Genomic DNA, 13,048 nt, shown 5'->3' with positions numbered 1-13,048 from the left:
AACTCCGAGTCCTCCTGGCCCGCCACGGCTGTAGAGAGGTCGCCCCGCGTTAGTAGGAGGAAAGGCGGTTAAGTGCTGCAGCGTTGAAGGCCCGCCCTTCGATAATGGGCGTCAGTAGTGAGGCACTGCTGCAGCTTGTGGTTCTGAGGGAATTAGGTCTCTCCAGGAGTACTAGTTTGAGTTATTCTGGTTATTTTCTGGTTTCATCGTTGGGAGTTCCTGTGGGTTTTTTTTCTGTTTGTTTGTTTGTTTGTTTTTTGATAGGCCATATTTTTGGACGCTCATGTGTTCAGCAGCAGCATCAGTCGTACAATCAGAACATGCCTGCCTTCAGCAGTCTCCTCGAGAAGGCATTTTCAGCAGTTATATGGAGTCGTAAGGAAGTATCAGGTGAAGGTACATTAAACTTTTCTATTTTTTTCTCCCCAAGACGTATATAGATGCATACAGTTAGTAAAATATGTCCTTTTTCTTTTGTTGGTGTCTCAGAATGTTACTAGCAACATGATGTATCAGCTACATGATGAAGCTGGTATGTTCTTTGTTGGCCCCTGTCACTCTAAAATATACTGGGTGCAGGCTGTGTCTTGGTGGTGTTTTGGAAACAGACTGATAAACCCAGTACAGGCCTCTTCAGACTTTCAGCTTGAGAAGAGCATTGAAATGTTAGGTTAACCAAACTGCATTATATTTAATTATATGTAACGTTACATTATTTGACAAATTTGATTGTAAGAATGGAGTGCTTTGATTTGGCTTCTAAGATTAAAAGGTATTCTGATTTTTAGGTCTCATCTGCTTGCAAAAAAAAGGAATATGGATCTACTCGAAGTGTTGTCCGTAGACTTGGGACAATTCTCTCCTTAGAACCTTACCCAAGACCTTATTTTCGAGTAAGTGGTTTATTGTTGTACATATGCTTCAACTATTCAAGTTTTCTACTTTCTTAATGTAGTGATAGCTTTCCTGTTGTTTTTAGCTTGTGTAATTCTTGTGTTGCAACCCTTATGCTCACTGTTTTCAACTTTCTTACAGCACTGTTTAAAAGTTCATTTTGCTGAAGCAGAGCTTTTAGTATGTGCTAAATATGGTTTCTCGTCATACTTTTTATTTGTTTGTTTTTAGCTTGTTCAACACCCAAGTCCGTTGGGTAATGATGAACAAAGTGCAGCTCCTATGACTCCATCACTTGCTGATGTCCTGTGGGTGGCAAATGATGAGGGACAAGCATTTACTAGATTTAGGTAAGTAAAAGTAGAATAGGTGCATTTTTTTTGTTTGAGGGTTGGTTTTTTGGTTTGGGGGTTTGTTTAGTTTTTTGTTTGTTTGGTTTTTCTTTTTTTCCTAGTTCTTTCAAGGTTCCAGCTAAACCATCCCTAGAAACTTCTTGGTTTTTTAGGGAGGCAGTTCCTGCTTGCCAGGAAGTTCTTACTACGTAGAGTATTTTTATCTGAAAAATTCCTGAAATCGAGTTCCTTCTTTTCTCTGCCCAATAGCATATCAGATGCATTACTAGTATTTTAATTTGTTTTTTCTCACAAAGGGCTTTGTGAGAGAGGGAGTTAAGGAAACCTTACGTAGTGCAACATACAATCAGATTATTCTTATCTTTATAACTTTAGTTTACAAGTATTTTGATAAACATAGAGGGGAGAACAAGAATATATATTGAAATGTCTTTTGATATTGATCAGTACAGTGCTGTATGTGTAAACCTCGATGGTTGCTTTGATGGAAGAAAAACATCATTTCTTTATTTTAAAAATTTACCTTGAACATCGTTTTTATTCTTTCTAGCTTTTACAGAATGCCATAGGAAAATATTTTTATAATTATAAAATAAAAATATTACAAGTACTGTGAAGTGACAAATTATCCAGGAATTTCCAAACACAAGTCTCTCTTTCTCCACCCTTCCTCCCCACCACTAGAGAAGAAATAGAAGTTGGCTTACTGTTCCTCTAAAGGATCTGTTCAGAATCAAAGGATGAGTCAGCCAGAACCAAGATTAAAATTTGGACACTTGTATTGTCTTGTACTACATCTGTATCAAACAATGTGATTCTACTTCATGTTGGCATGTGTTTGCGATCTTTGTACTGCTTGCTGGTAATGAAACTTCGAGAAACTGATGAAATAACATTTTATTATAGGAATTTTGATAAAGTTGTGTTTCATCTTGTGGTTCCTGAGATGTTACTGTTGAATTATGGATGGTTGGTTGTTTTTTTGTTTTTTGTTTTTTTTTCTTTTTTGCAGCAGCTGTAAAATGCTGGAAGAGTAAGCATATTGTTTAAAGGAACCGTGGCCTGTTTTGTCTTGCTTGTGCTGTTCTTTAGTCTGATTCACATATCCTTGAGAGTTCATCCTTCTGTTGTTTTAATTCTTTCCTCCTCCTCCTCCTCCTCCTCCTCTCGTGGCTCTGTAGGATGTTTTTCAAGACAAGTATTGTATTTGGTATCTCTTTCTTTTGAGCCAGTGTGAAGAGAAAAGGTTTTTGGGAAATCAGAAAGCACTACTGCAGGTCTGTTTTGTGTTTATGAAAATTCATTATTATTCTCCAATATATTTTTCAAAAGATTGCGACTTCTTTGCTGCTTCTGGTGTTCATCTTGCAGTTTGATAAATGACTAAAATGTATGAGGCCTAACTGGGAGGTCATTTTTATTTTACTCTCCCTGCCTTTCATATCTACTGTTACAGGTAAGGAGGAGGGAGATGCACCTTATTAGTGTCAGTGTAATCATTGTTGAATAGCTAACAGCTCAGTCCTTCATCTTGACCATATGATGTTTAATCTATCCCTGAGTAAATTATCTGACTATTTTGTATGGTGTCTTTTCAAGGATCTGCGTTGTACTTGAGCAAAGAGAGGCTTAAAATGTTTTTAAGGCTATAGTAGTTAAAAGTTTAAAGTTTTCTTAAATAGTTTGAAATTTTTTCTTGCTGAATGACAATAACTTGCTTGAAGAGACAGTAAGTTTTGAGACTTCCATTGTTGGCCGAGTCTTTTGAAATTGTCTGTTGCTTTCTAGGACTGAATTACAGAGTAAAGGAAAAAGTACAGCTTATTGTGACCTACACCCATCTACAGATTCAATACAAAGTGTTCCAAAACTCAGTATGCAAAAAGACGGTTTTGTAGATAAAGCAGCACTCCAGAAAATTTCTGCGCTTGAAGATGAGCTGACCTTGCTTCGTGCTCAGATTGCTGCGATTGTTTCAGCGCAGACATCGGGAAGCATTCCATCCCGTAAGCCCTTCTGGTTTGAAGCAAACCAGTTTTCCTTTTTTTGCTTTGGAGTTCCTTTTCACAGCTTGCCATGTTTGATATCGATAGAGAGCATCTCTAACTGAAGTCACACCAACTGAATGTACAGAATATAATATTTTGTTTCTTTTTTGAAGTATTTGGTACTGCTCCTCTCCCTTCCCCCCTTCTATTTTGTCTCCTGTATGCCAATTTTGAATGCAGTTGTTCCAAAGTGATCTTCATACTTGTTTCCAAGTTTGTGAAGGAGCTTAGTAACACCACTATCCATGGGCTACCAATTACTGTTTAAAAAAATTACAGACTGTTAGTTTTAACTTTTGGGTTTTGTTCTGTTTCTGGCAAGTTATCAAAATAATGGATAGAAAAAGTATTCTAAGTCAGTCAGGTTCAGACTTTAACAAAAAAAATGCTGCAAATAGGTGTGTCACTAGAGTATCAAAGATAGAAGTTCTTATTGGAGACTGACTCTTTTATGACTCTTTTACCTTTTAAAAGTTTCGAGGTCTTGATCGTCTTGCAGACCAACCCCACCGTGATGGTTGAAATTTTTGTACTGCTGCGTGGTAGTTACCTTTGTGTGGTGCTGTGAGGCACCTCTGTGTTTCAGGTAGCTGTTCGGTTGGCTCTTCTCTTGTCTCTTCTCCATTGCACTCAGTATTGTAGTCTATTTTACATGTTTTATTGTTATTGTTGCTTTCACTTCATGTGGATTATTCCAGTCTTCAGACCACTGGGAGTGAACGGTATGGAATAGTAGGCTGCTTTGCTGATTTATCTAGTGCTTAGATTGAAGAGACAAATGGAGAAGTTCAGAGCGGCACGAGACACCTCAAATTTGTTATTTCACATGTTGCGAATCTGTAGCTTTGAAATAAAAAATGTTCTTTGTTTTAAATATAATTCTTTTGTGGTGTAATCTGTGAGGTTTGTAAGAAGGTGCTTTAAGAGGGCTCTCTCATCTTGACTTAAAAGTGAGTCATCCTAGATGCTGCTTAATATTGTTAATTGTGAGGGTATACTGACTGAAAACAAAATCAATATTTTTCTTTTATAACTGCATCCAGAAGCCTTTAAAACATTCAGCACTCCAGATGGATTTTACCCAGTGCCAGCCATGACTTCTACGCCATTGTCCGTCTCTCACAATCACTTTGTAATTCCGTCGCCTCCTCCGCTTCCTTCTGGTGTACCATCTGCTGTTGATGCTGGTAATTCGGCAGTTGAACTTATAAAACAACGTCGTGCTGCAAGAAACAGTGGTTCAACTACAGCTGGTAGTGCTGATCACCAGAGGACAGAGAGTGTTCCTAGCATGATGGATGTTTTGAAAGACCTCAGCAAAGTTCAGCTGCGAGCTATTGAGAGGTGGGTTGAATTGAATGTGTATCCATGTAAGCCAAGACTACGTAAGCATCACTGCACTTGAGTCGCACCAGAGAACACCAGTGGGAAACATTTAATGAGCAGCCACTGCTGACAAACTTGGCAATTCTCAGTTTGCAGCTTAGAATGCAAGATACTTGTGATGTGGCTTTTAGATGCGTTTAAAACATGCCGAATATCACAGCATTTAAAACTAGTCTCCTGCTTTAGTATGTGAATCTCAGGTTGGTGTGGGGAGGTGGGTGTGTTGCTATCTGGAGATCACTTGCGAAGTTGCCTACAGAGTCACCGGAAACTGGTCTGAGCAAATAAACTTTTCGGATTTACTCTGAAAGGACAAATCTTTGGGAAACTGTTAATATACCCAAAGTATTTCTGGTCCTAGCTTTAAAGTGTTAAAGAAAATACATGCTGTATCTTTTATTTAAAATGTTTTGTAAATTTGTGTTTCAGTAGTGCAGTTGGATTATAAATATTTTTAATGGTGTGCTGTTTTGATGGTAAGCACAGTTTGCATGTTACAAAAATACATTACTTGCATTAGTCCTATTTGGTGAATTGCTGTCAAATAACATTAACATTATTTGTGTAATTGGGGATTATAGAATAGGGTGTATACAGAAGTTGTGTCTCTGGATTTTGGATCACTTGGCACGGGATTGAGGGAAGGAGACAATAATTTTCTTTTTTTTTGTAGGTCACCTGGAGGTACTCCTCTTTCTAAACCCAAGAAGAGGCAAAGTTCAGATTGGGATCCAGTTGCTCTACTAACTCATGCACTAAAGCAGAAATTTGCACATAGAAATGATGATGATGATTCCCTGGACAAAGAAAATCAATCTTTTGATAGCTCCTCATTTTCTAGTCCAGAGATCCCACTGGTATGTTTTTATATAAGGTAGTTGCTTTTTTGTTCAAGTATAATCAAGGCAGAGGATCTCAAAGTTTAATTATTTAGGCTGGATTTAGACTGGCAAATACACTTCTGGATGCACCAAGAGATAAAACTTTGAAGACTGACCTTAAAAAATCGGCTCATAGCTGATTGAGCTACGAATATTTGCTTGAAGGTAACTGGCAGGTATCCATGCACAGAAACTGTGTGTCTAGTGAGTAATACTACTTATTAACTGATTTTACTGGTAAAGATGCTAGGAGGGTACAGAGAGGTTTGACTAACACATGCTATGTGTTCAGAAATTATAATGAAAGCATTGGCTGTGGTATTTTCTTTGAGGTATCATCATTTCCACACAGTTTGCATCTTCATCTGGAGTGAGATGTGATTCTGAATAGTGTTGCAAAGCTCATGAAAAAGCCCAGGTTTTGCTGTGAATAAGATAAGTGTGGTAGACAGAGGTGATTCTGAGCACTGGTTTCTGTAGAGCAGCCTGTGCAATCTACTTCAACTCATGCAGTCCAGCAGTACGGTTGGTTGGTTGGTTGGTAGAGACTTCCACAAACCTCCGAATTGTGTAGGTGAGATGGACAGAAATGGGTGGCGGTAATTTAAACTGTGTCTCTGTTTAGCAATTGTATCTTTATATCTTAAGAGTGAGAGAGATTTGGACTGTGGCATATATCAGCCTAATGAAAGAAAATAATAATACAAATCATACAGAAATCCAGTTGCAATCTGAAGGCCACTGCTTATACATGTGGCTAGTTGCTTGGCAGGAAAATTAAGGTGTATGTTTCTGTTACCAGCTATCTTTTGGGGTTTTTTTTGTGGGGTTTTTTGGTGGTGGTTTGGGCTGGTTTGTTTGGGGTTTTTATGGTTTGGTTTGGTTTTTTTGTGTGTGTATTTGGGGGGGTTGTGGGGTTTTTGGTTTTGTTTGGTTTGTTCATTTGGTTTTTTAAATTTCAGCTGCCACAAGTGTTTCACAAGTGAAATGTAGCATATATTTTACAGGCTGTAGTGAGTCAACAGCTCTGGTGCAGTCCTAATACATTTCCCTATTGACTTTTTTTTTTTTTCCCAAAGGAAAAATTAGAAACTTGTTTAAAATGGCCAGGCTTGTGTTTTGGATGCTGCAGAGCATTGCGTTGCATAGCTGAAATACCTGATTCTAGATACAAAGATCAAAGTTAGGTCCTAAATAGCTTGTTTATAGAATAGCTTTTGTTCCAGGATCTAACAGCTGAATTATAAAAGTCCTGGAAGAGAGACTGCTTAAGGCCAACATGTTTGGGGGTAGTTACAGAAGGGATGGGCTTTTTCTGGTTAAAGCAGAATCATCTCTTGAGCTTGTAATGAAGCCTCTAATTGTTTACCCTTGAGTGTTCTGAAGAGTCAGTGTTCTTAAAGCAGTTGCACAGGCTTACTATTTTATTCTTCCTATGTTAAGAGAAGTGCAACAGCTCTTCCAAAGTGTCTTTTTTGTAAGCATCATCTCATTCAGTTCTCTTGGGTATAATTTTGTTTCATTCTATCCCTGCTCCCTAGGTTGGACATTGCAGTCTGAAGCCGAGTGCAAAATCTAGCCTTACAAGAACTGATGAAGTTCAACAGGTACCAGCGTGGAAAGTGAGAGCTCATATTTAACTGATGGAGACTTCTGAGGAAACCTCACAGTGTGTCAAAGTGACAGGTCCACTTTGAAACTGCTGCAAGGTGCTGTAATGTGTTGTAGAACATGTCTCTCCTGTGCTGTTGAAGTTTGGGTTGTAGGGTTTGTAAAATTGCCCATTCTTTCTCTTTTTAGTTTCCTGGCAGCCAAACTTATGAATGTGATGCACACAACAACAACCAAAAAAGGTTTTTTTTATTGCTACGGAGCCGTGTGTTTGAAACCTGGGAAATGGAGGAAATAAGTGTGTGTGAAGGAAAAAATATCACTGGTGTAGCAGCTGAGGTGTGTGTGCACTGTGTTTACACCTCAGTGTAAACTTTTTGTTAGTGTGTTATATATAACTGACTGTATATAATTAATGGCAGCTAATACTGTTTCATTGGAATGGTATAGTTGCTTCGGTTTTCTTTGCAGTTTCCTGATGCAACTCCATATTCTATGTGCAAACAGTATTCTAACTTATTTTGGGTCAGTAGAGGAACTTTGTGAAAATTTGTGCTGTAAACAAACTGTAGGTTGTCTGTTACGTAGCTGTAATATGTGGGAGTTGCGTTCTGAGAGAAGAAAGACTTTGTAGAGAGATCTGCTAGCACAGTCTAAATTCTGCGTGTAAATTAACATTAAGTGGCTTCTCCATATGAAGTCTGTTTTGTTCACAAGAGTTTATAAAATAAATTTTCCTTTGTATCACAGATGTGTGTGGTAGTGGCATTTTGTGTTGCAGACTAAATTTTTAATATCTTAAGATCTGACCATATTAGACAACTTCTTAAATAAATTATATTATCTAAAATTAATTTAAATAGAGCTTACATTTTTCCTGCCAGAGTAATTGATGGAGTCCTTAATTTACAATTTATTATGATCCACTGCTTACAATAGCTGCCTTCACTCAATATTCTGTCTAATGATCCTGATATATCAAACCAAAATCCTCTCAATTACTGTGGTCTGTGTCCCTTGTGTACCTTGTACATCTTCTGTTTCCCTGCCCACTTACACAGACTAGGCTGGCAACTGGATTCCCTCTTGCTGCTGAGACTTATTTGCATAATTATAAGAAATTACTGTGCAAATCCCGTATTTCTGTTTTAATTTTTTAAGTTACCTTTTGACTAAAACTGGAACTTAAGAGACTTTCTATTTTATGCTTCTGAAATCATGCCTTATAGGGTTTTTTTCCCTGGAATTAGTAATTATTGAACTTTACCACATTCTCTCATTCCTCTCTCAGTCTATAACTGAGAAAGTCTTTTCCTTTCCACTTTCAAAATACACGTTTGCCGTTTGCTCAACATAAACTTGACAAGTGCTATGAAATTCAAACAGTATAACCAGCTTGGCTCTTGACATAGTGATTTTTACCTTCTTCTATCCAAGCTCCCTATTACCTTTTGTCTGCTGCTCTGCTCTCTGGTACACTAGGGCAGCAGGAAAGCAACAGTGAAGAAAGTCTGTGTGGTGTCTGCAGAAGAGGATATGAAGGCAGGTGAGTCCTGTTGAGCGTAAAGCCTATGAATTGGCTCCCTTTTGCTCAGAGTCTGCAGTGTGATGGGGTGAAGCAAGTTAACCTCCTGTGTTAAATCTGCATTTGTAGATCCAGGGGATCTCAGGGTTTGCGGCCATTCTGTTGTGACTGACAAATGTGAAGGTGAGAGGCCAAATCTGGGGAACTCTGGATACAGCAGTTGTCTCTCCTCCTACTTCAATTGCTTTGTGACCAGCAGTTTGTTCTCTTCAGGAAGAACTGTTCTTTTGGATTCATTCTGTGTGTGTGTGGTTCTTTTTCTGGTCTCTCCAGAGTTCATAATTTAGCTGCAAGTTAGCCCTACAAGAGCATTTTGCAGTAGGAATTTTGAATTTGAAAGTGTCTTCATTTTGTAAAGGAATTATCTTGGAAATTTCTTCATACCTCTTAAGCCAAGGATCTAGTGTCAGACTTCAGAAGCATCTGCACATTTTAGTGAGTTGTGTGATCCTCCAGGTTGTTGGGTACTAATTTCTGTGTGTGTGTGTCTGATGTGAATTCTGCAGTAATGTAGTTTGTATAGCTGATCCACTTAGGGAAAAGAATTAAGTCATGGGCCATGTGATTTTTTGAACTCTGCACCACCTACAGGTGTTACGAGAATAGATTCTTTGTTTTCTGCAGATGGAAATGAGGCTGGCACTGAGCCCTGGTGTACCTTGAAGTCTGTGGGAGGCAGCTGGTAACATCTGACAGTTTGCAGCACTAAGTTGCAAAACGTGGATGGTGATGTTTACTAATGTAAAGGTGAAGTACCCACTGCAGAGGAGATGTCTCTCCCTTTCAGAACTAATGGAAACAGCTTTGTCATCCATTTTCTTTGACTGAAACATCTGTATCAACAGCTTGGAAGCAACTTGAGGTTCCCTAGTGTTATGCAGGTCCTGTGTCCCTGACTCCATGGCAATACAGCTTTTCAAGATATGGTAGTGATGTGAGAGAGGACAAAGATTCAGGAAAAAGTGCTATATTGGTCTGCCGGAAAGATCTTATGAAATGTTGTGCCGCCTTATTCTTGTCACTAAAGAAGGCTGGAAAATGCATTTTCCTACCACTCTTGATAAATTTTTAGGTGGGATTTCTTCCTTCACAAGTTGCTAGGAAGATCTCTGGAATGAAAATTGGTTTTGGTTGGTTCCTGTCCTCCTCACTAGAAAGCCTACAAAAGATCTGTTGGTTTTGCAACTGGTAACATTGAAACAAGATTCAATCTCTCAAATATTTTGAGTAAAAACAGCTTGAAGGGAAAGTACAATGCAGTTGTTTAGAAATACTTTGAGATTTTTCCCCTAGGAGCTCCTAAGAGATTTGAATTGTGTATCAGTGAGCCAAGTGAGTCTCAGTGAGCCTCCTTACAAAGAGACTAATAAACACAGTTACATGAACTGTCAGAATATCACTGTTTGCTGACAGACTCCCATAATGTACAAGACCTGTCCAGATACCCCTTTTAAGGGACATTTTATGCATAATCTGTCATCTCTGTCTCTGGGATACGGAGTTTGGGTGGAAAAAGCGCAGCAGAGAATATGCAACAGTAGTCACTATGCTCAGTCTGTTCTTTTCAGGGATTAATTACATTGTTCTTTCTAGACCAACCTAAACAGTAAAATCGTATACGGAGCTCTTGCAAAAGCCTGGTTGACAAAGAGATCCTGCTAAACAAGTTAGCCTTTGATTTACTAACCAGAAGCCTTGAAATAACCAGTGTTGTGGTGCTAATGAGTCCTTCAGCTGTATTTCACTTCTGCTTTTCTGAAACCTGTTTACCATGGTTCTAGGCATTGGGAGACATTCATGATCCTGATTCCTGTACTAGATCCTCAGATCCGCATGTGCTCTACCAATGAGTTTTTCAGTGACAGTAACTTCAGCTACATCTGTACTATCTTCCAGGTTTATCTGAATAATCTATGAATTAATTGTATATGATTCTTTAGGGCACTGTTGTATTGTCTGCACTGTCTATTTGAAATTTGTATAGTTTGCAGTTTCTGTTCCAATGCTTAACATACTGCTGTGACTTGGCTGGAAGACACATGGAAAAATGAAGTCTTCCTGAAGTTTTCCAGTAGTCAAAATTGATGGTATGAGACCACTGTGATGAGAGGGGAGGGGGAATGAAAATTTGACATTCATATTGCCCTTAGTCAACACCATGATTTGATTTAATAACTTTTCAGTTCTAAACTACAAGTCCTTATTACAATTCTACAGTAAGTGAAAAAATGCAGTGCTTTTTAAAGAACAGCGTTGTCTTCAACTTTAGTGTGATTTTTTTTTTTTAACCCCCCCCCCCCCCGTCTTTCTCAGGCACATACATTCATACTAAACACATCTGGCATTGGGAGTGTACTGCTATGTAAAAGATCTATCTTGTGTCTAGTTTAACTGGCGTTTGTGAAGAATAACTTGATAATTCTTTTGTTTAGACATTAAGATTTCATAATCTCATTTCTTTTATAAATGGAATTTGTTATTTTCCAATGTAATGTATTAGCAGCTTATTTTAAAATCACAATTAGAATTAGTTATCCAATATACAAAAGCAGCTTCAAGCAGAATGTCTTGGCAATTGTGCTGTGGTTTTTGAAGAGAACTGATGTAAGCAGCAGTTCCTTCAGAAATTTGATGGGCCTTTGAAGGCTTGCTGGTTCTCTTAAAGTTTTAATGACAAACCTCTAGAATTTGGAAACTGATGGTGACCAAGACTATAAAACCAATCAGGTTTTAACATATATGTTTTTATTTTATTCTGCTTTATATTTATTTTTCAGTGCTTGTGCCTGCCACCTTATAAAGCTCTGCTCACGTGTTAGCCCACAGGTCATTCTTTTCCCTTTTTTCTTGTTTGGGAGAGTTATTGCCAGATACAGGAAATTATTCTTGAAATGTCTTTGAAGTGTAAGTCTAGGCATTAATTACCAAATTCTTTCAAATTACCTGTAAAGTAAACCTTCATAATTGACTTTGTAGAGTCTAAATGGTAGCTAAAAGACTTACAAGGCATTAATAACTATTAGGACACTGACTTCTGCTAAAGTGCTTGCATTTGTGATTTTTGTTTGAGGTTTTAGAATACTGAACTGATTTCTGTTTCTGGAGGTGTTTTGGAAGGATGTACTTTTCTCTCTGTTTTATTTTACAACTCATACTTTTGTTGCTTTTTGCTTGCAAAACTGTTTTGAAAATCATTATTTGTGGATAAAATCTACATGAGGTAGATATGCACTTTTTATTTGGTTATATCTTTGCAGTACTTGGATAATTTAGTTTAACAGTGAAGCTATCGTAATATTTCTTCAATAAATGTACTCATTTTTTTCCTTTCTTGCCTTACTGCTTGTGTGCAGCATAATATATTTTGAAAAATATATATGTATGTTACAGTTGTATTCCGTTCAGCTATTTCATCAGCCTCTGTTGTCTCAGTATTTCTTCCTGTGTTGGCATAGTCAGACTCTCTTGGACACTATCACCTTCAAGCTTTTCTCTTTTCAAGGTGTAAGAATTATTAGAAGAGATTATTAATCTCAGGGGTTAAAGGAAATAGAGTAAAAACAAGGAGAGGAGCTGTTACAAGAAAGCACATTTGAACCAGCTGGTTCTGCAGCAAACGTGCCAGCCTTTGTTAAGAAATGTATTTCTGCCTCCAAGAAGTAGGTAAATTCCATACTGGTAGATAGGGGAGCTTCTCTCAGAGAAACTTGGTGTGCTTTAAATTGTTCAGTTCAGTTTCAAAGAATTGGACAGGAAGCATAGCTAGAAGGAATAGGATACTTGTTGTAAATCACCAGTGTATAACAAGGAAAAATTTTCTTTATCTTTCAAAATACTTTGTTAAAAGTACAAGGCTGAAGTTACTATAAACACTATAGCAAAAAAAAAAAAGGTCAGGAATTGGATTGCAAGTATAGAAGGGATTTTGCAAGCAAAAGACGAATCTTACGAAGTTATCAAAAATAATGCATGTGTGTGAGAGAGAATAATTCAAGCTATGTGAAAAAGAAACAAGGCATAGATTAATGGTTGTATCTATAAATATTTCTGCTCTTGTTTCTTGCAGTTTGACTGACAAATGTGCAGGCACAATCTGGGAGGGGCTTTGTCAAGCTTTTTCCTCTCTTGCTGTTTGTAAATGTGTCAGTGGTTTATAAGAATGCACATCGTGCTCCATAGTTACACCTTGAAACATTTTGTTGAGGAGCCCAATGTCTAACTGCTGGGATAGTTTCAACAATATCTAAAATTATGTTGTGGGTAGAGGCTAAAGACGTCAGCTGTCTTTCA

The 13,048-nt window shown here is 37.8% G+C and overlaps 1 protein-coding gene across 1 annotated transcript in view; it reads left to right on the top strand.

Annotated features, from left to right (window-relative positions):
* The window catches only part of MTFR2 (mitochondrial fission regulator 2), a 7,351-nt gene extending 149 nt beyond the window's left edge, over positions 1 to 7,202 (top strand). The window contains exons 2-8 of the mRNA XM_010191324.1: positions 265 to 396; positions 789 to 893; positions 1,126 to 1,244; positions 3,036 to 3,253; positions 4,339 to 4,639; positions 5,355 to 5,538; positions 7,104 to 7,202. Of these exons, the coding sequence (XP_010189626.1) occupies positions 265 to 396; positions 789 to 893; positions 1,126 to 1,244; positions 3,036 to 3,253; positions 4,339 to 4,639; positions 5,355 to 5,538; positions 7,104 to 7,202 (1,158 nt within the window). The remainder of the gene's footprint in view (positions 1 to 264; positions 397 to 788; positions 894 to 1,125; positions 1,245 to 3,035; positions 3,254 to 4,338; positions 4,640 to 5,354; positions 5,539 to 7,103) is intronic.
* The last annotated feature ends 5,846 nt before the right edge of the window (positions 7,203 to 13,048 follow it).

The sequence above is a fragment of the Mesitornis unicolor genome, unplaced genomic scaffold, assembly GCF_000695765.1.
Source record: "Mesitornis unicolor isolate BGI_N332 unplaced genomic scaffold, ASM69576v1 scaffold9009, whole genome shotgun sequence".
Classification (NCBI taxonomy): Eukaryota; Metazoa; Chordata; class Aves; order Mesitornithiformes; family Mesitornithidae; genus Mesitornis; species Mesitornis unicolor.
The sequence above is the reverse complement of the archived record's forward strand: the minus strand, read 5'-3'. Positions and strand labels throughout refer to the sequence as shown.